The sequence below is a fragment of the Pelodiscus sinensis genome, chromosome 15, assembly GCF_049634645.1.
Source record: "Pelodiscus sinensis isolate JC-2024 chromosome 15, ASM4963464v1, whole genome shotgun sequence".
NCBI classification, from domain to species: Eukaryota; Metazoa; Chordata; order Testudines; family Trionychidae; genus Pelodiscus; species Pelodiscus sinensis.
This window is the reverse complement of record NC_134725.1, coordinates 33,102,956-33,124,846: the sequence shown is the minus strand read 5'-3', so window position 1 is coordinate 33,124,846 and position 21,891 is coordinate 33,102,956. Positions and strand designations below refer to the sequence as shown.

Sequence of the window (21,891 nt, the reverse complement as noted above, 5' to 3'; positions counted from 1 at the left end):
TACACTGATGGTCATTCTGTGAATGGCAAATCAGAGCTTTCTTGCGCAACAGATCATTGCAAAAGTGATGTGCTTTGAGGTGTGGATGCGTTTTTGTGCAAGAAGTTTTTGCACAAGAACTCTTCCACAAAAGACTTTTTGCGTCAAAACCCTGCAGAGCAGTTGTAACCTTAGAGTCTTGAGCTGTAAACAGGATGGTCACTTATTCATTCTGTACAGGATAGTGCCAGAAGAGGATCTTTATCTCATCACTGATGGTAGTAGATCCATAGTTGCTGCTTGTGAGGAGGCAACTATCCATTTCGGGGGCATTCTGCCATCACCACTGTTTGCAGGCACTATTAAAGGGAAAGAGGAGTTGGCACATCCTCAGGATCTACTTAACCTGAAAGCGAAAAAACCTGCCAGGGCAATTAGCAGAACACGGAACCTGTGAAAGTGCCATTCAAGTGGTAATGGAGCCACTTAATGGGCGTTTGCCAACCCCAGGTACATCCCCTCAGTTTCTGAATTTTCTGTGTTAGTCTACAGGATCTTAGGTTACAATTGGCACCAGCTCCTCTGCCCCTTTAATTATGCAGATAAGCTTTAAAACTATTTCATTGGTGTGCTGCTGAAGATTATTAAATCACATCTCTAAAAAATTGTCAATTTGCACCTCTGGAACACAGTCACCATATGCAGACTGTGATCCAAATGACAACTTGCTACAATTACAGGACTAACTCCTCTAACAGTCCCTGCTTTTTGTGGGCAAACTAAACAAATCAGTGAAATGTATAGAAGCTAGGTTCTCCAACTTACATGCCCAAAGAACAGGAAGGGAAGAAGGAAGGTCAGCCCTCGCCACATCCAAGACTGAAATCCTTCTGCAAGTCCAGAACATGAGGAAACAAGTAAATTAGCACCTACAGACCAACTTAGTCCCACCACTCTCCTGCACCATCACCATCTGTTATTAATTTCTAGGTCTTCAAATATGATGTCCAAGACAAGAAGCTCTGCATTTTGGGTAAAACACTCTGGATGCCTCTCTCTCCCCAACTATCTTACGGCCTCTCTCCCCCCCATATATAACTTTTCCTGCGGGATGACCACATAACCACTCCATTGAAAGGAAGAGGAGGGGGGAAGTGACTCCATCTCCATGGGTCCCATGGACCAGTGTCCACCTGCCTTTGGGCTCCACCCGCAACCTGCCTGGCCCACCCACCTGGCCATACAGAGCAAAGCTGCGCAGCTCGGCCCCTGCCACAGCGCTTGGGGGCTGCACTGCAGGTCTCCCCGAGCAAGAGGCTCCACTGTTTGCTGGTGACCTGGGCCAGGCCCCTTGCTCAGGCGTGCCCCCTGGAGCAGCATCCACCTGCCTCTGGGCCCCACTATCGGCAGCTGCTGTGCGGCTTGGCTCTGTGTGGCCCAGCCAAAGAGCATGAGGGCCAAGTTCTCCCGGGCCCACTGTGAGCTGGGCAGCTCTTGCACCCCAGCTGCTTCCCCAGCTCTCCAGAGTGGCCGCTCTGCACTCTGGGCAACCTGGGCTCCCCATGGAGCAAAGCTGCCCCAACAGACCCATGCGGAAAGGCTGGGCCGGAGCGGTGCTGCCTGGCCCTTCAGAGCTCCGGTGGGAGGGGGGGGGAGAGAGGTGTGCAGCTCAACGAATTCGTGGGAGGGGGCAGGGTGCATGTGGGGATGGGTAGTGCAGTGAAGGGGGATGGTGGGGTGAGGGGGATATAGGAATGGAGGCAGGGGTGGGCAGTGTGGGGGTGAGTGAGTAGCGGTTAGGGAAGGATGGGGGTGTAGGAATGGAGGAAGGAGGTGGGGGTCGGGATAGGCAGGCCTGCCCTTAGGACAAACAGAGCAAGGCGGTTGCTTTGGGCCCTGCACTGCCCAGTGCCTGCCCACGCGCTGGCTGCCCTGGCTGGGAGATACAGGATGAACCTCCCTGGTGCAGCACCCTCAGGACCTGACCAGTTCTGAACAAAGGATTTTGCTGGACCAGGAGAGGTCCTCTGCCACTGGCTTCCCAGCTTGCTTCTCCTCCCTGCTGCCAGCCTGGGCAGGGATCCCCAGCCGCCCCAGGCCCACTGCTGCTGACCCTGCCAGGGATCCCCAGCCACAATCCCTGGGACTCTTTGGTCCGTGGATGTGGCCAAACCAGAGTGTCCCAAATCTGGAAGGCTGAAACTATATTTGATGGAAGGGTTTTTGAGAAATCACATTTGAAGTCATTTAGCTGCTGAATGCAACTTAAATGGTTTTTGTAAAACTAGATTAGGGTTTACAAAAACACGTACCTACTGTAAGATCCAAGTGGTTTCTTTTCCCTAATGCACGGAGTCTGTAAAGGCAGCCACTTTGATAATAATATTGTAGGAACTGTACACAGCCTGGAATACAAGGGAATTATTCATTTTAGCTGGGACTGAGGAGGAGAAAACAAAATCATGTTGCACTGTCTACTCTAGCACAAACATTAAGAAGAGTTAATTAATTGCTAACAGCTAACTCAGGCCAGCTTCAAACTAAAAAGTCATGTTGACCCAGCCACTTGACTCAAAAGAGGAGAAAAATCCATACTCCTGTCCAATGTAGCTAAGCTGATACAACCCCTTGATTTACACAGTGCTAGGTCAATAGAAGAATTCTTCCAACCACCTAGCTCCCAACTCTTGCTGGCACATCTAGCATCTACAGTAAAGAGCTAAAATAGTGTCCCTAAAGCAGAGGTGGGATATAAGTGGCTTCTGGATGGGACATGGTGAACCACGGGGTGTGGGGGAGAAGAGGGGCACCAGATACAGTACTTTGTTTACCCGCTCATCTTCAGTTACTGCCACCTACATCTCCCATTGGACAGGAATGGTGAACAGTGGCTACTAGGAGCTGCAAGTGGCCATACATGTGTACATGCAGGTAAACAAAGCATCTGGAGCCTCGCCAGCACAAACTCTGGCAAACACATCTGGCCCACAGGCCACTTATTGTCTACCCCTGCCCTAAAAATGTTTCAACTGCAGACAAGCCTGTAGGTTATATGAATGATTTTCTAGGAACTTCAGTATTCACGAAGCAGAAGCATAGAGGATTCATATTTTATACAAGAATTAGCAAGGTAAGACATACTTACTCTGAAAAATTGAAAACGCTAAAAATTGATTGCGAAACATTTGATACATGAGTCCATCTGGCCTGATACAGAGGGGTGCAAAAAAGAAGAGATTCACACTTTTAGTTTAACATTAAAATAGCATTTTCCTTATTTCAGTCAAGTTTGATCCCATCAGTGAACAATATAAGCAATTGTTTTTGTTATCCAGTGGGACAATCTACCAAGCTGCAGATCTCAGATTGTTGCAAAGCATATTAGAAAGCTTATGATGTCAGTAAATCTCTAAACATCACAACACTAGGTTGTCGTCAACTTATTTCATGGGGTTTCCCTGGGTTCTTTTCTCTAACACAGATTGTAGCCTTTTCTTCTTGTTCATTAAATGGCAATCTTCTATAGCAAACGATGAAATCATTCAACAATATTTGCAAAAAACAAAAGACAAAACAAAACAAGTGTGCGCTCTTTTGGTAGGAAGTAATTTTTCAATTGTTTCAATAATAACTATTTCTGTTCCTGTGGTTTTAATAAAGAAGTTAAATGATGACCAAAGTAGGATTTTTATATCCAGCATATATAAGAAAATATTTTAAAAAGTGAGACAATTTAGATCAAGGTTTTGTTCATTACATAAAACAATGGTTAAATGTTTTGCGCAAATCATCTGAGGGATAAAAATTAAACCAAAAACACACAAAAAAAAAATCACAAGTTTGGATGTTATTTTCCTTTTGCTGAACCCAGATTTTAAACAGGTAAAATACCCCAAACATTTATTGAATCGAGTTCACATAATTTATTGTCTCCATAGAGAGACCTATCTGTTCTTTACGTAGAGAGGGAGGGTATTTATATTAGAGCAGCAAATCAGGGAGATTCAGATATTTTGCTGTCCCCATTACCGAAACAGAGGTGTTTTAATGGAGCTGTAACTGTGAACTCTCCAGGATTGTAGTGCTATATTTATCTTTCCAAATGTCACTCCAGAGAAAACATGTAAGATATAAAGCTGCAGCAAGTGCCTGTGCAGACACATTTATACCAGCTCACTCTAGAGGTCTCACAAGGGTTTAAAAACAGTTAATGAGAAAATTCCTCAGCAGAGTAAAGAGAGAACTTAACTTACCATGTTAACATTACTCCAGATAGAAATGTAGAGACATAATGATGTGATACCCACCAGCCCTTAATCCTTAAAGGAAAAAAAACAAAAACAAAAACAGGTAGTTAAGAAGGAGAGTGGGGAGGAAGGTCACAAACATGCAATCGAAATTTAAATCCAGTCTTTCAATTCTGAAATGGAAAGTGATTAGCATAAACTGGAGAAAGTTGTCAGTCTGAGCAGAATGTGCTAGCCTAGTTTGGTCAGGTTAATACCAGTCATTTTTGGACTAGGACTAAAAGAAAAAAATCAGAATAAAATAAGTGGTGTTTAAAAACCCCCAGAAAAACAGGATCCTACAGTGCTGGTCAAAATCTATCACTACAAGATTAAATACATCATCTATTCAATGCTACTGAGGGGCAAAAGTAGCCACTGTGTTATTTCTATAGTTCACAATTGCAGCACACACTGAAAGAAATACCACAAAAGCCCACAGTTCCCATCTATTCTCAGTCACAAAAAGAACATCAGTGAGTAGCAGACTTAATCCTCCACAACCAGATCCCATCAGGAATATGGTTCTCATGGCTCTGAATTCTGGGTTCAGACCACTGGCCTCTCCATTTTCTTCAGCATACTTAACAGGCATATTTTGTCAATGATGCACTGAGAGCTCATTAAACCCCGCCACTAGTCAAATTTTAATTATGTAACAATAGCAGAGAGAAAGTCATCTGAAGTCCAAGTAAGCTCCAGGACCTGAGCCCAACTTCTACCAGCCTAGAGGAGGAACGACCCCTTTTGTGTACCACTCACTTCACCAGCAACATCCAGGAAGTCCTGGGCCTTCAAGCTACTATCCTTTAGAAGATGTGACAGAAGTAACCGAGCAGCAGGAAATGGAGTAATGTTCCGCTGAACACAAACACAGGAAGAGCCTACACATGCCTTATTTTTCTAACCATTACTATACAATCTGCATCAGGGAATGCATGAGGTGGGGGAGTGATGCATAGCTCAGTACACCATGAGTAAGTATCCCAGTGTACAACTCACCAACATCCACTGTATTGTCTTTTGAGAAGTTTTGGTAATGCATGGCAGGGCAGAAATGAGATGCAAAGGGGACTAGGAGGAAGAGGTCAACTTCCAAGCATCTGACTTTCTCCACCCCTTAACATCATCACTATCATATTATTTATGCTTCTTTTGGAAATCCTACGAACACCCACAGGACAGGACATTGTCTGCCATGTGTTCCATGCCTGCACAGTTCTGCACTACCATAAACAAGCAATACAAGCACAAGATACACAATCCTCTACATATCTTCAAAGCGGCAAGAAGAGCAGCAGAAAACACAATTTCCTGTATGTCAGATTGCTGTAGGACCAGTGTTCCCTGTAAGCGAGGCACTTGTCCAGCTACTCAGGAGAGATTCAAATGTCACCCAGTTGATTAGCAGAGCACCCACAGATAGATTTGTTGTTCACATTCACACGTCTCGATGCACATAAAATTTATTTCGCACATGGATAAAAAAGCCTTCACATGGATAGAAAAGATTAGAGGGAACACTGTAGGACACAGCAAGAATTAATTCAAGATTTATGGAACATCTGCAAATGACAGACCACCACTTCTGAGCCTGACAAATGAGCCCTGCCCAATAGAATTGCATCATAATGAAGAATTGGGATGATGTGCAAAATGAGAACTGCACTGATAATGGAGAACTAAGTGGCAACTGCATTGTGGTAATTTGCAATGCTGGATTGTTGACATAAGAAATCTTATGAGAGTTGGAAAATCTGGACAAAATGGATTTTCAGCAATGAGGTTCCCAAACTGTAGTGGCACAATTACAAGAAGGGCTGTTAACTCCTTCCATGGGCAGCTGTGCTGGGTGGGAACAGTCCTGGCCATAGTGTGGCTATGTAGAAGAACCAATGTTAAAAGAGTTAACTGTTTAAGCACTATCTTTTAACCATTTTAATCTTCCCTAATCATGAGTAATTGGGTGTTTTAAGTGTTGTCAGCCATTTTTCCCTGGAATTGGTAAAGAAAAATTATTTTCTAAATCATAGTTTTATTGAGTAACAAGAACACTTCAGAAAAAAAATCTGTGAAAGTAAAAAGCAAATACATTAACACCTAAATAAGTTTGTGGAACAGAGCATGAAAAGGATGGCACATTCATGTCCACAGTAGCTAGACATACAGCAACCGTAGCTGAAGTTGCAGTTGTCTGAGATGCTGCCCAGCGTGGAGAGGTAGGGATGTATCCCTGATGTCACGTGGAATGCTGAGTGGGAATATAGAAAATTGCTGCCATGGACTGCCAAGGGAGATGAGTTCAGGTTGTGAACCGAAGTGTCTGCAGCATCTATGTCTGCAGTTGGAGAAGCTCCATTATGTCCTAGTGCACCAATTTCTCCAGTTCCTGGACCTGTCTCCTGTTCTCTCCTTTCCTCTCCCTAGAGTCTGCAATATTCATCCTCCAGGGCCTCTGCTCATGGTCTGTGCAGCTCTGGCTTCCCAGATCTCACCGAACATGTCATCCCAAGTTTCTCTTCTTTCTCCTCCTGGTCTACGAGACCCTCAAGCAGCTGCAGATAAAATGATGGAGGTGACTATATGGACCACAGTGCAAAAGAAATTAAAAATTAATGCTCAGTACTCCCTTCCTCGGCTCTCCTAAAGTTTAAAACAAGGCTTGCTTACTGGCATGTCAGAGTGCTTGTGCACAACCCCACTCACAGCACCAGTCATGGTGTCATTTGATTGGGTTTTACTAGGAAAATGCAGATCATTGTTGCCCCCCCCCCCGTTGTGTGTTTGCCCCAAATTCTGTGCAACGTGGCATCTAATAAAAGCTTATGCTGTGCTGATTCTATCTGTGCTAGTCGTATGCATGTAAGATTTTTGTATGTAAAGTTATGAATATGGTCTCTGTACTTGTATTTTAAATGTTTTCTGTCTGGGAGACAGAAGTAGGCATCAACCACCTATTATGAGGGGTTGGTTACTCAATGCTGCATGGACAATGGCTCTTAAGTGTTTCCAATAAACATCTGGGGAATTCCACTGGGATCCACTGGCTGCTTGCTGGAAGAACATGGGCAGGTTAGTTGATTATGTGATCGTCTCCATTTTGGGAAATACCATCACTCAGGAGATGAATGGAATTCCCTCTGCATGGACAAGGTTATAAAAGGATCATGAGAGTTCCTCCATCTTTGTCTTCAATCCTGCTCTCGACTTCAGAAGCATCCTTGCTATGGACAGATGGCTCGGAAGGATTTGTTGACTCATTCTAACATTGGATGTACCTCAGAGACTTTTAAGCGAGCAGTTTATTACATCTCAGCTAAGAGCCTGCTTCAAGAACTCTGTGATTGATGTATGTCATGTGCTTCCTTTATAAGTGCTTCTTTCAACCTTTTCTCTCTTTCATTAAATAACCCATTTTATTTTTATAAAGCACTGGCACCGCGTGCTCTTTTGGGTCAGATCTGACATATACATTGACCTGGGACTGTGGCTGGTCCTTTGGCACCCGAAGAGCCTGTTTGGTGTTGAGGAGATTCGTTTTTATAACCTCCCACCTTTGCAAGGTGTGGTGCGGGTTGTGGCACAGGTAAAGCTGGAATGTCTGTGGGGATTTGCTTCTGCAACTTCTTGCTGGTCAGAGTGGCAGCTGAAGTGTGGTGTGTGACTGGTTTGGTGCCTTATAGGAAGAGGTCTCCAGTCTTGGATAGTAAGTCGCCCTGGTCCTGAGCAGTTTGCTCTCTTTTAGCCCTCCCAGTGGTGCCCCAGACTGGCTGGCAGGTTACACATGGGGCATTTGGCCTGCCAGGGGTGAGGGAGACAAGGTACAAATTGTTCACTTGCATAAAAATATATGGCAGTGGCACTGAAGCCTGTCTCCACTTTCCACAAGCGGAAACGATTTTGGCTGATCTCACAATTGTTGCTCGCCTTCCAAAGCTTCCTGTCCCCCATATACTGCTAACAAAATGTTCAATGAAATGGTCCCTGCCAAAGTTATTGCTGACTGGCATCTTAAAGAGTCCTACTTCAGAGGAAGAAATTAGGATGCCATCCCTAGGAATCTCTTGGAAGACTTCAAGGGGTCAACCTTATGTACATAAAATGCTCCATAAGGAGTCCCCTGCCTATCTCCACAAGGGAATGAAAAGTAGATGTTACCTGTTACATCACCAGCTCTTCTAGTACAGATAAATTCAGGGGTGTGGAACCTTTTTTGGGTTGGGGGCGGCTGACCCATAGAAAAAAAAAAAATCAGTCTGAGGCCCACACACAAAAGAAAGAAGCAACCCCCCCCCAAAAAAAAAACACCCTCCCCCAAATCCACACTGGCCTTGCCTCTGACTGAGAAGGAGAGAGAGACTGCCCACATTCCCCTCATACACCACAGCATCGTGGGGCCCACGCTAATAGATTGTGTGCTCTAGCCTTGCGGGGTCCCCAGTGCTGGGGGGGGGGAGCTGAATCAAGGGCCAGATCCAGGTACGCCAGGGGCCACATCTGGCCCCTGGGCTGAGGTTCCCCCTCCATGAATTAAAGGAAAGTTGATAGTCATGTCCAGATAAATTGGGGGCACCATTTCTGAAATGAGAAATACACTTACACACTTACCCAAGGTTCTTTTCCTAGTATCAGATTCATCTGTGCCTGACTGCCATCATGGTCTAGAGTGTGGAGTCTCAAAAAGGTCCTGGCTCACAGCATGGCTCAGTCTCCCTGCCACCAATGGCATGTTCTCTGTCCTCCTCCTCACTGTTCAACCCAGGGGCCAAGGACTCAGGCTCTCTGGCAGCATGCAAGACTCTGGTGTGGTTTCTTCCAAGTAAGTCACATGGTTTGTTGTAAACGTGGCAAATCTGTTGATCAGCGCTGGGGAGACTGTTGGCGTCCTTGGCCTTCTGGCATGCCTGCTGCTCCTTTGCTTTCGTACAGCCCTGCTGCTGATCCCTCTCGTACCCCTTCTGCTACACCCTCCCCCCTTCAATCTGCTCATAGATAGCCATGTTTCTATGGCTGACTCAGTCATGAATGCACAGCCTCTTCTCCCCAGAGGCCCAGGAGATCCAATATCACCTGTCTATTCCATGTGGGAGAATATAGCTGTTACGGTCAGCTGCTCATCTTGCAGCCCTCCATCTTCACATGCTCGCAAAGGAATTTCAAAGCTTCACAGGGCTGTAAAATGCCAGAGAGGTCTTCTGGTCTCCATAGTCCCTGTGCAGCAGAGATCACAACTGTGACCAGGAAAGCTCAGTATCTGGCATTGTGAGATAGCTGCTGGAGGACTGTTAGGGTCAAAGTAGGGATTACTGGGTATACATTTGCACTGCATCCATCTCAATATGCTGACCACACAGCTCAACACCAGAGAGGTAGTGTTACTGAATGGACATAATGGAGAGTTGGCTATCAGTGGAAGACAAATTTAAGTGAAGATACACACACACAGACCCCCTAGATCAACGCAAGGGAATTTACATTGACCTAACTTTATAGAGTAAACCAAGCCAAAAAGAAGCAACATAGTGTGTTAGTCTGACTACTTGAACACTGTAGAAAACAGCTCATTACCAGACCATCTTTAGGAATGAAGGAATTAGCAGCAAGCTACCAATTATGTGGCTTCCTATAATGCTATACAAATAAATGAAACTTCAGTCGAGATGTTAATGAGTTTTACAACATCAAAACAGAGAAAGCTTCGAAATTTAAAAAAAAGAGAAGAATGTCACCAGACTTTACTGAGACGTAATCAAGAAAAATGCAAATATCGCAACAGGATAAGTTAGTTTCAGAAGCATTAGCTCAATGATGCAATTGTTGGTGTTGTGGCTGACATGCAAGACTAGAACAAGTCCTGGTTGAGTGTGGCTTCAGGTTACTTAATGTCTCTGTGCGTCACTTTCCCTAGTTGTAAAATATGGGCACATGCTACTTCCTTTACTTCAAAGAGGCTTTGCAAAGCTTAATTCACATGTGTGTTATAGCTTGTCTACACTTGAAACACTACAATGACTCAGCTGCAGCCCCATAGCTGCTGTGTTTCAGTGCAGGTACTGTATAAGCTGACAGGAGGGTTCTCTCATCCACATAGGAAATCCACCTCCAAGAGGCAATAGCTAGGCTGATGGAAGAATTCTTTCACCAACCTAGTGATGTCTATGTGGGGGCATAAGCCAGCTTACCTACATCACTCAGGGGTGTTGGTTTTTTCACACCCCTGAGAGACTGGTGGCTCGATCTAATTTTATTGTAGCCCAGGTCTCAGATGGAGATGTGGAGTAGCAAAGTATTCAACAGCCAAATCCACAGTTACCTGAGTTTGCTATTAAATCCCTCATGCTAAGAGAGACTGAAGGATGACAGTGGATGTTATTAAACCTACAGCAAACAACATATCCCCTCTTCAAGGCATTACAACTCACGCTAGTGTCTGTTCCAGAGTGAAGTGCAGGTTGTGATCATGGAGATGGACAGTTTACATTTTCTAGAGCAAGGGCAGCTAATGTTTTGCCTATGTCCAAATGTCATGGTGAAGATAGAGTCAAAGTCCAGCTTCCAGCAAAAAATAAAATATACCACAACCAGAATAAGTAAATCAGATGACTCGGGAATTTATTCAAGGATTTGACCCAATGTCCACCTCCTGACCACTCGGTTTTAGAGTGGTGCTTCAGAGGAAGTTGCCGGTACCCTCAGCTTCCTTAAAACACACTTCCTATGTAAGACATCTGGGCCAAATTATGAAGGTTTGAGTGTTGTATTATGAGTGAAAACAGCCCTGGACATGCTCCAGAAACAACATACTGTAGTGCATTCAGACAGTTATCCTGCCTAGGAAAGGTGTTTGATGCCTCGTTAATTATTATAGGTTAAGAGCTATTAGTATAGCAATCTGGAGGTACTGACTGATCCTCTCTCAACTGCTTGCCAGCCCTTAAGTAACAACAGTTACAAGGCCTAAGGACAAGCATGCTCAGTGGTGAGGAGGGAAGGGGCAAGAATGGAAGAGAGCTGTGGTGGAGCTTCTCAACTAAGCACATTGCACAGATGCAGGAGCCTCACAGGGAGACTGACAGTGGCTTTACGTAAGGATGGCAACTTCTTCAAACACAGGCCAGTCCTCACAACATTCATTCCCAGACATTCAACTGCTGTTTTAAACATGGCCTACAAGCAGGGGAAGATGGGAGGTGTGTAAGGACACAAAGCAATCCGGTTGTGTCCTTGTCTGCTTCTTTACAGTGCATAACAGCAGCATAAAATGATTGTGGGTGATTTTTGTTTCAAACAGTAGAAATCCAGGTCCGGTCTACCTTGTTCTTCCTAGAAGACTTTACAGACAGCTAGAGAAGTTAAGCACTGTTTATTCAGATTGTTTAGCTCCATTTAAAACAGTCTTGGAAGGCAAGATGAGAAACCTCTCTGCTTCATAAAAGGCAGGTAAAAGTCACAATCCAAATCTGAGATCTCGTGTGATTCCCTACCCAACCAGGAAACACCCACCTGGACATTCCTGAAGTTTCTAAAGACGAAATGCAAGCAGAAATACAAATACCACCCATGGAAAACCTTTGTGAAATTATTAAAAAGCAAAAGAGGACATGGCCCATTTCCTCAATCATCATCTGCACAGCTCGTCTTAAAGCGTTCAATGTCAGCCACAAGCCATTTGATATCATTAGTGGTCTAGAGACCATTAGAGACCAATACTGTCTTGAAATCAAACTAGAAGCATATTTCTAGTTTACATGAGGGGGATTTTTTAAATATAGTTCTGTGGCTACAATTACTTACTGGCATTAAAGTAATTGTTGCCTCAATCTTATGATTATATTGTAGTTTCGCCTGTAATATAGTTTAACTTCATCTCTGCTTGCGGTGTTCAATCGTATTAGCAAATTAGGCATGAGTTTCCCCAGAAAGATTTTGTACCCGTGCGCGCACACAGACGCTATCCACCACTATATATGGAAATTCCCAGCTTCTTCCTTTTTAGGATGTCATAGGATAAATTATTTTAATACAAAGCTTTGGTTAAGTGATTGATTGAGATATATGGCCATAAATTCCATCCAGATGGTCATTAAACCCTAGTAAATATTCAGCACCCCCATTCATTACAGCTTAATTATATGTATACTCAGCTGTCAGCACAAGTCTTCTACCACCACCATTTTAGTTATTTTACGCATGTCATAAATTCAATAATACACAAGTAAAGTTGAAGTATAGTGGGTTTACTTATTCAAAGTGTGGCCAACCAAACAAATTAGAGAATTAATTAATACACAAGGAGCTTGTGTTGTGAGTGCGTGTGTATTCATGATCAGTAGTGTGGGTTTAATTATTGCTATTTTCCCTTTTCTTAATGAAGGCCAATCTAAAATGGATGAGTAGCAACTCAGAAGGGGGCCATAAGATCTCACTTCACAAACAGGCCCAATTTGTGTGTCTGTCACATCACTTTTACACTCTGCTGACTTCATTATTTCTGACAGACACTGATGTGAGAAGAACAAGGCCCGATTATTTTGTCCTTTCTAGCCGGCCAGGAATGTGACTTGGGTGGCTACGAGGTCATGGACAAGATCCTGAAATGGCACTCAGCATGGCCACTGCAGAGCATATCTCGCTATTTGCGCTGGTTTATTACAGCAGAGTTGTGGAATTTGCACAGGGCTTAAAACAACAAATGTCAGGCAAAAAGTTACTTTGAAAAAGTGTTGCATGTCTCATGGGGTTTTTAATTGCTGCATCTCCTTCCATAAGAAGGGGAATGCAGGATATCCTTTGGTGAAATCCATTATTAGTAGTCCTTCTTTGGAATGTTGTAGGACTCTGAGGATGCAACAATTTCCACTCCTCATCCCAAGTCTATACTGACACTTGACAGCCCTCTAACTTTCTGGCTCAGGGGTGTGAAAAAAACCAAAACAACAACAACAAACAAAACAAATCATTCTCTCCCTCCTCTTCTTTGCCCCAAGTGCAGAAGTAACAGTGTAAAATGCCAGTGTGAACCAAGCTATAGTGATAAGGGCCTCACTCCCAGTCCTGTTAGCTACTCCCGTCGCAGAGATGTTTTACATAGAGCTCTCCCAGCACTCATGCTGTGGCCACATTTTCAGTGTAAAGCACAACTGCTTAAAGCGCAACCAGAGCAAAGTGTAGACAAAACTTTAGACTAGGAAGATTTGGGGGGGAAGGGGGACATGGCAGAGTATTCAGGATATGAATTCAGGTCAGTAGACATACAAGGACAGGGTCACTTTATTGTCTCTTAAATTGACTTACCATCACCTGTTCTGTGCGAGTTTTCATGGGAGCAGGGAATTAGGTTCTGTTTTTTAAATTCACTGTTTTAAATACCACCATTTATTTATTAATTTTTTAATTTTTGTAAAATTTCTTTGAAGCAAGATTCAAGAGATTTTTTTTGCTCCATGGATGTTTAGGAAAAAAAAGTCTCTTCGGTAAGAGAAACTGACTGGCTACGAGAGAAAGGAACAGTGAAATTGGCTATGCACAGAGTACTGTGAAATACATAAAAGAAGCAAATGGAAAAAGAGAGAAAAAGTTTTCATGCTAGTTTCTTTCTGTTATCGTAATGCTCTGGTTATTAATATCATCTAGCATTATAATTAGTCACTCCTAAGTATATTGTTTGGCAACACTATCAGTTTTCATGTTGATGAGAGAACTTTAATTGACAATACTGGAAACTTCTAAAGAGCAACTCCAGCTATAAATAAACCTGCAAATAATTTAGGACATTTATACTGCAAGCAAAAAGTTTTAAAGGGGAAACATTAGATAAAAACAATTTAAATAATGAGATTATTTAAAGAAGTGGTGATTGGGATCTTTTATTTTTAATGGGGTATACTATTTTTACCTCTATTAAATTACGTCCACATTAACAACTGATTCCCCTCCCCCTCATCCACCTCCAGCTATCTCTTACGTTTACGATAGTGTAACCTTACACTGAGTTAAAGGTGGGGGGAAGTAGTCAAAGACAGTGGAGAATTAGACAGCCACTTTTCTGCATTTGCAGGAAATACTGACAATTCAATTTCTATAAAATAATTCTATTTCTAACTCACTAAAACTAATAAAAGTACAATCAGCACCCTGGTGTAAGGGATCAAAGCACAGTGTCCTCATAACTTGCCATCGTTTTTCTCACTGAAGTGGAGGTATGTGTTTGGAAACAGATGTTCAAAAGAGTCAAAGAAAAATAAACTGTCCAGCAGGATTTTTATCCCCAACCTCCCTGGGACTCAACAACATACTATTTTTGCCTTTTTGTTTTAAGTGACTTCTGTGCTTTGAACAGCATACAGTACCTTGATCCATTGCTGATGAGAATGCTTTCCCTTATTGTTAATGTGCAGTAATACCACACCAGTAGGAAGTTAAACACTTCATCTGTCACCCTATTAAAAAGAAGAAGAATTAAAAAAAACACCAATCCCACACCTTTGTTATAATAAATATCCATTTCAAGATTATTCTCCTCCCTACCCCAAGAAAAGTATATGTGAAAATAGCTTGTGTGAAACGACAGACATTAATTCCCTGATCTTGAAAGCCCTTTGGTACATACCTAATGGTATACATGACTAATCCCGATAAACCCATACTGTGTTGTTTCTTCAACAACAATGCAAATTGGGGATGGGATAGTGACTTCTTTGGACTAGAAAAGTGCCATGTGATAAATGACTTGGGATCCTAGGCTAATGAGCAGGTGCTTAGAGATGACATTGATTCCATTTGAAGGAGGGAGTGCCCCAAAGAAGCGGCAGATGATCCAATTTACACAGGCATTTTCAGGGTAATTCAATGAGAAGATGCTATTAGATCTATATAAATCCAATCAACTAATAACACAGTAGAGCACTGCACTCTGTTTTCAAGACCTGAAAGTGTATTCTATTTTGACATCCTAAAGTATGAAGTCTAGATGACCCTGAGCACGTATATTGCACAGAAATTGTCTTTTTTTAAAATTTATGCTTATAGATGACAGTGTTGGCTTTGATTTGCATATTCCCCTGAAATGTTTGCAGACCCAACACTACAATGGTAAGAACATATTAACAAGAAAAAAAAAATCAAATAGCCTACGATTGTCCAAGCTGAGCTATATACATAATGTAAACAAACAAGTAGAACAACCAAAAAGTTTTTAGCTGTAATAATATATGGTGCTGCCACTAGCAGCAAAGGAAAGAAAATTAGTTTTAAAAGATATGGTGCCTGATCTTTAAATATTTCCATATTTGAATAACTTTATGCACATCCTTACCTCCACTGAAGAAAGTGGAACTAAGTATTTTCAGGAACAGCACTAACTGGACAGTACCTCTTAACAGTAAATTCTGCACTAATCATAATGGAGTTAACAGTTTTATTAACTTCTGATATTAAAATGTAAAGAAGTTAGTGCTGAATGTTTAGTTAGAATCCACTAGATGTCAGACTGTTTAATCAGAAATAAAAGTACTGCCTTACCTGTAATGAAGAATAAACCTGCATGCTACTGCACCAAGTAACAAGATTATTGTCAAATAAAGTTTGAATTTTTCATATTCATCTTTGTAGGCAAACCTGGGATGACAGAAAAAAGAAAAAGGATTAATATTTCTACCATTAAAACATGTAACACACACCAAACGATTTGCGATTTCTAAGCTGATTTATATTCTAAAAAGTAGATTTCTTATTCTACACATATGTAGAACACCCTATTTATCCAAAGACAAAAAAACACAAACACAAAACCACAATTTTCTCCCTACTGAGAGAATGCAAGCATGGTGTAATAGAAGTAAGACCTTTGTACTTGTACAGCACCACTGCAAGAGTCCTCACTTAGAATTAAATCCATGTCAGTGAAGAGCTTTATTAGTCTCAACATCCTGCAAGTTAAGTAAATATTAGACTACTTCTTTCACATGGCAATAGGAGAAAAGTGAAAGCAGCGTGACTATAGCTGAATCATCAGATCTCTTATTTAATTCAGAGCAGACAGGGTTGCCATGTGAATGGCTGTGACACCTCCCGGATAAGCTATTATCTGGGATGTGGTTCATAGTTTGCACTATGCCACAGTCCTAGTTCAGCAATTCTCTCAGTTTCCTTCCATGGAGTAAGTATGCATATCTTCCATGTTGGGTCCATATGCACCCAGTGGGAGGAGGAGCCCTGCCTTGGCACAGTTGGGTCATTGATTAGATTTTTGTTTGTTATGTTGGCAGCTGCGCCAGCCTTAGACCATGTTCAGTGACCGTCCTTATCTTCTGCGAGGGGGACAGTGGCACGAGAAGAGCTTTCTTGATATTAGTCGGTGGCAAGACAGGTCTCCTCTTATCATGACCTTTGCAATTCGTGGAATCGCTATTTCTGGGTCTTCTGCCCAGGCTTGGGGAGGAAGTGGCAGTAACTGGGAGTCAAAGGGAACTCACCGTAGCTGCTGAGTGTGCCCTGTGGCTCCTAGCCCCCCCAGAGTGAGTTTGGGAGCTGCAGGGAGTTCACCACGGAGGCCAGGAGCCACAGCTCTTAATATTCACAAATGGTGACTTCGTGGTGGCAAGGGTTTCCTGTAGTGTCGTATTTGCCATGATTTTTATGTACACCATCACAGCATCGCCCGATATTTGCTGGCACAATGCTAGCCAATGGCATGGAAGAGCCATTGACCCCAGGATGCTGCTGATTATGCAAAAGGAAGCATTAACGGCAGTGTTCATTAAAATGGTGCATGGGCTTCGGTGCCAAGCTAGAGCACAATATTCCTCTGTGGAAAGGACCACATATGGCGAAAGAGCGCCATAACGCAATTATGCAAATGAAGCACGGGATATTTAAATCCTCGCTTCATTTGCAATTTCGGGTGTCTGCATTTGCATTCCTCTCTCGAGGGAGGAATGAAGTGGATATACCGTTGGAGATTAATCTAGGTTTAAAAAGATATTGGTGAGGCAAGATCCAGACCTTAGGTTCCCCAACTGCCAAGACACCACATTTCTACTCAAAACTATAACCTATAGTTCTAATTCTAAGCCCAGACATAGTCTGTCCTCAGTAACACCGGACCTTAACATGGTCATACAACCTGGATTCACACAGAGAGTATCTTGAAGACAATGGTGTTACAGATGTTTAACTGGAGGTCATAGTCTCGTCTGCAGATTCTTTTACCACCATCAATTAGTTACAAGCCAGAGAGAATCCATCTTAATTCAAATTAGAAGAGCTAGTTGCAGGATATTTCTCCTTTTTTATTTTTAAGTGGATCGAATTTTCTCTGGAAGCCATTGACACCCAATGCAGCTGGAATCCTTTTACAGATACAAAAAAACTCAAAACTATTTGTGTTCCTCTGCACTAATAAGTCCATGTGTGTGGCCCCAAATATTACACAAGTTGTTTAAAAACAAGTGATCAGATTGTATTCAGTGGATTTATACCATGGATAAATTTGGCTCAGTATTTTGAACAAACAGTGCTAGCTGAACCTCCCAAATCTGGGACTCTCTGGTGCAGCAACATCTGTGGTATGATAAGGCCCAGATGTTGCTGGACCAAAGATCCCTGGAGGTGGGAGTCAGCCGGAGAACACAGAGCTGGGGAACCCCAGTCTGGCTGAGGAACTCCCGGCATCAGATGGAGGTGAAGAGCCCTGCCTTGGCTAGAGACAGGCATCAGCAGGGCCAGGAGACGAATGCGGAGCTCCTAACCCCAGCTGTGGAACCCCCAACAGCAGCAGGACCAGGCAGCTCCAAGCCAGGGAACCCTGGGAAAGCCCCGGTGGGAGCAAGACGTGCTCTGTCAGTGGGGATGGTGGTGGCCAGGCAGCCCTAGCTGGGGGAACCACAAACTCTCAGCAGTAGCTGGCATGGCAGCCCTGGCCAGGGAACTCGCCAGTGTTATTTAGGCCAGGCGGGACCAGGGAGCTCCTGGCATCAGTGGGGCCAGGGAGCCCCACCAGGAGAACCCGGGGAATTCCCAATGGTAGGCACAGGGGTGGCTGGGGAGCTCCAGCCAGAGAATCCCCGGCAGCAGTGGAGCCAAATGGCAGCAGGGGAGTCTTGGCCAGGGAATCCCCAGCAGCAGTGGGGCTTCTGAACGGGGCCGATAGCAGTTGGGTGGCTGCAGAACGGAGCCCTAGGAACCCCAGTGACAGCGGGACCAACAGCAGCCAGGTGGTCCTGTCCAGAACCTGGGGAACTCTGGCATCAGCAAGCAGCAGCAGACTGGGAGCCCCAGCAGGGATGGCAAACCCCTGGTCCAGCAAACACCCTGGGTCAGGACTGCTCAAGTCCCAAGGATGCCAGCCCAGGGAGGTCCAACCTGTAGTACATAGTTCCACTGTGTGATCTTGCTGAGCCAGTACCCTGCTCTGCTACTGAAAACAGTTATCTATGTTGTAATCTTCAACATCTGTCTTCTAACTAGAAGGAATAGTAAAAAGGAAGTGAAAAGCCCACTTACTTTGCCTGATTACTCAGAAGAGTTACATTCACATTTCCCAGCACCAGATTTAAGTATAAACTGAAAGACAAAAACCATCCAAAGACTAGTCAGTCCATTTACTACAAAGATTCACTGCACCATAAGCTAGACAAACGATCCAAGGGCAGTAAGCAGTACTGTGTATTTTAGTCTAGGTTTTTAATAAAGTTTGAAATGTAGCAGGTGCACTAGAACTACACCTCAGTACTCTCCTCCAAATGGGCCCTCTATATTAGCTGGTGATCCGTCAGCTTTTTTAAAATCAACATTTTAATGAGTCAGACAGAAAAAGTTTCTGGTTAGAGGCATCTTTACTGCTTATCGCAGGGGTCGGCCACCCCCAGCACACGTGCCACAGGCAGCACACAAGCCGATGTTTACTGGCTCGCAGGGCGAGAGCTCAGCCCCGCCCATCCACCCCCAAACAGCAAGAGCCTGAGCCTTGCGATGAGTGCGCAGCCACAGAACCAGCTCTGGGGGGGCGGCTGCAGATTGGGCGGTGTGCCAGCCAGCTAGCGGCTGGTGCTCTCCCCCCTTCTCCAGCAGAGAAATGATCCTGTGGAAGCAGCTGAGCTGCTGGGAGGAGAGGCTCAGCTGGGCAAGCTCCAGGGGCCAGGGGTTGGGCCATGTGGGCTGCTCCTTCAGGAGCAGGACTGAGACTGGGGCGGGGAGTTGCTCCTGGGCAGCTGGGACAGGGGCTTGGGCCTCATGGCTGCTTCTTCAGTAATGGAGCCGCAGTAGTGGGGCAGAGGCAGCCCAGCTGGGGATGGGGCCAGCACGTGTGTGACTGCAGGGGGTGGGTGGGGGAACGTGTGGGAGGGTGGGTGCTGGCTTTGGGGCAAGGTGGAGGCAGGGAGGTAGTTGTTCTGCAAGGTGGGGGAGGGGACGATAACATGTCTGTGCTTTAGCTGGGAGTTAGGGCAGGACAGACCGCTGGTGCCTGCTACTTTGAGAAGCAGGATTTTATCCCAGCCCCCACCTGAGCTGGGGGGAGCTCTATTAGGGGTGGGGTGGATAAAAGGGGGATGTGCTGGCATCTGTGTGGTGAGAGGCAAGCAGGGGATGGTTTATTTGGGGTGTCTAACTGAAAAAAAAATCAGGCTTGTGCGCTGCTTAAGGTATCAACCTACGAGCCTGAGATCAGAGAACTCAGCAAGGCAAAGCAAGGCCAAGGATCACACTAACCGGTAATATCTGCATCTTTATTCATTTATTAGCTGCTGTATGTAGGACTATTATTGACTTGAAAAGTATCACCGGCTCTCAGACCCAAACATACAGGTGAGTAAGTTAAATCTCCACACACCACTTCTGAAAGGTTGCTGACCCCTGGCTTATTAGTGTTAGGGATCAAGAGAAATTATGGACTCGACTATTAAAAGAATCAGGGTCAGAGAAACTGGATTAGTGTTTTTACAGTAAGATAGCAACATCGGCAAGAAGCAGCCCATGAATGGTATCTCAGTGTTAAGACAGTACCACAGATGAGTGCTCCCTTGGTACCAAAGAGCAAAAGCAGATAAGATTACGCTGCAATACAAGAGTGTTTACGTGAATATTTTGAACAATAAAGTTCCTGGTTAGCCAAGCCTCACAGCCTATATAGTTTTGTTTTTAAGTGAAATTTACTTCCGGTCCACCTTTCCCTCACTATTTTCTGCAAGTAGTGAGGTGACCCTGAGCATCTGTGTATTTCAGAGAATTCTATCCTTAACACGTGATGTGGCATTCATGGCAGATTTTAAAAGGCAACTGTTTAATTATTTCAGAAAAGACTCAACGAAATAAAGTATTTGTAACAGCTTTATCTTGGCAAAATTAATGTAATACATAAATACATACCCATTTCGCTTTGGTAAATAGGCTTCCATGTCAAAGAAAACATTTTGCCTTTCTTTGATCTGGATGTTAATTTGCTGTATGAGATCACATTCTTCGGGACTAGATGTGTATTTGCACCTGTGAGGATGGTGAAAGCACAGATCCTTTTTACAACCGTATTTTAAGAGAGGATAAAAGTCAGTTTAAACTTGGCAAGTTTTTTAAAAAAATAGAAAGGTTCCTTATCTGCACTTCTAACAGCAAAAACCTAGCTAAGATTTTTTTCAGTTTTAACAGTTCCAGTTTACTTTCTTCTGTTTATGCTGTTTCTCTATTTTCACTGTATGTTCAACTTGAGCTACAGAAAGACTAGTCAAGGACTATAACCTAAAATGAACATTTTAAATCAATTTCACTTTGTCTCTCAGTTCATTAGCAGGAGACTATATGTTAGCAGTTTGGGAGATCCTAAGTAACATTAAGAATCCCTTAAAAAAAAAAAAAAAAAAAAAAAAAAGCAGCACACCTTGTCATTATCCTTAATTTTTTAAAACAGTTCAGCAGATGCATTACAAAAGCTTGGTTTTTACAAATTCTAAACTGATTTGTGTTTTATCATTAAAAAAACCTCCATCCTGACCATAAACTTCATAAGGGGTAATCTGAAGACAAATACAAAACAAACCCAATACTATAGACTCTTTCAGAGTGACAACAGACATCCTACAAAGCTCCTAGTGAAAGGACATTAAACTAATTTAAATCTAAGAGATCGATTAGGTCTCTAACACAATTAATGGTATGTTACATGGGCAAAGGCAGGGGAAAAAGAACTTTCTGATCAGCTCTTTCTACTGCACCACTTCTAATGAAATCAGTCATTCTGGGGACAGTAGGTGGTGTCAATTTAAGCATTGCTGAAAACAGACAAATATTAGAGCAACAGGAGGGCTTCGGATGAACTGCTTTTTTAATCAGTCATATAAAGATCATCATTTTGTACCAAAAGAGAAAATCCAGGGGAAGGGAGTAGGGATGTTAAATTGCGAGTAACTGACTAATTGAATAGCTGATGTATTTTTGCATCGACTATTCGATTAGTCGATAGGGCACCTCCCCTAGGGCTGTTGCTTCACTTCAAAGTCAAAAGCACCATGTGGAGCGCAGCGTCTGCTGCCGCTTTGAAATACGGTGTGCAGCCCGGGGACACCCCAGCTGGCCCTGGGGCTGCACACAGTGTTTCAAAGCAGCGTCACATGGAGCCTGAGGTCTCACCCCAGGC

At 43.7% G+C, this 21,891-nt stretch overlaps 1 protein-coding gene across 2 annotated transcripts in view; it reads right to left on the bottom strand.

Moving 5' to 3' along the window:
- TMEM120B (transmembrane protein 120B) overlaps positions 1 to 21,891 on the bottom strand; it is a 48,276-nt gene that overhangs the window by 6,429 nt on the left and 19,956 nt on the right. For both annotated transcript variants that reach the window (XM_075898635.1, XM_075898634.1), the window contains exons 3-10: positions 20,631 to 20,747; positions 18,768 to 18,827; positions 15,786 to 15,881; positions 14,615 to 14,704; positions 4,233 to 4,298; positions 3,125 to 3,186; positions 2,292 to 2,384; positions 805 to 869 (exon numbers count right to left, since the gene is read on the bottom strand). In XM_075898635.1, coding sequence (XP_075754750.1) covers positions 805 to 869; positions 2,292 to 2,384; positions 3,125 to 3,186; positions 4,233 to 4,298; positions 14,615 to 14,704; positions 15,786 to 15,881; positions 18,768 to 18,827; positions 20,631 to 20,747 — 649 coding nt within the window. The remainder of the gene's footprint in view (positions 1 to 804; positions 870 to 2,291; positions 2,385 to 3,124; positions 3,187 to 4,232; positions 4,299 to 14,614; positions 14,705 to 15,785; positions 15,882 to 18,767; positions 18,828 to 20,630; positions 20,748 to 21,891) is intronic.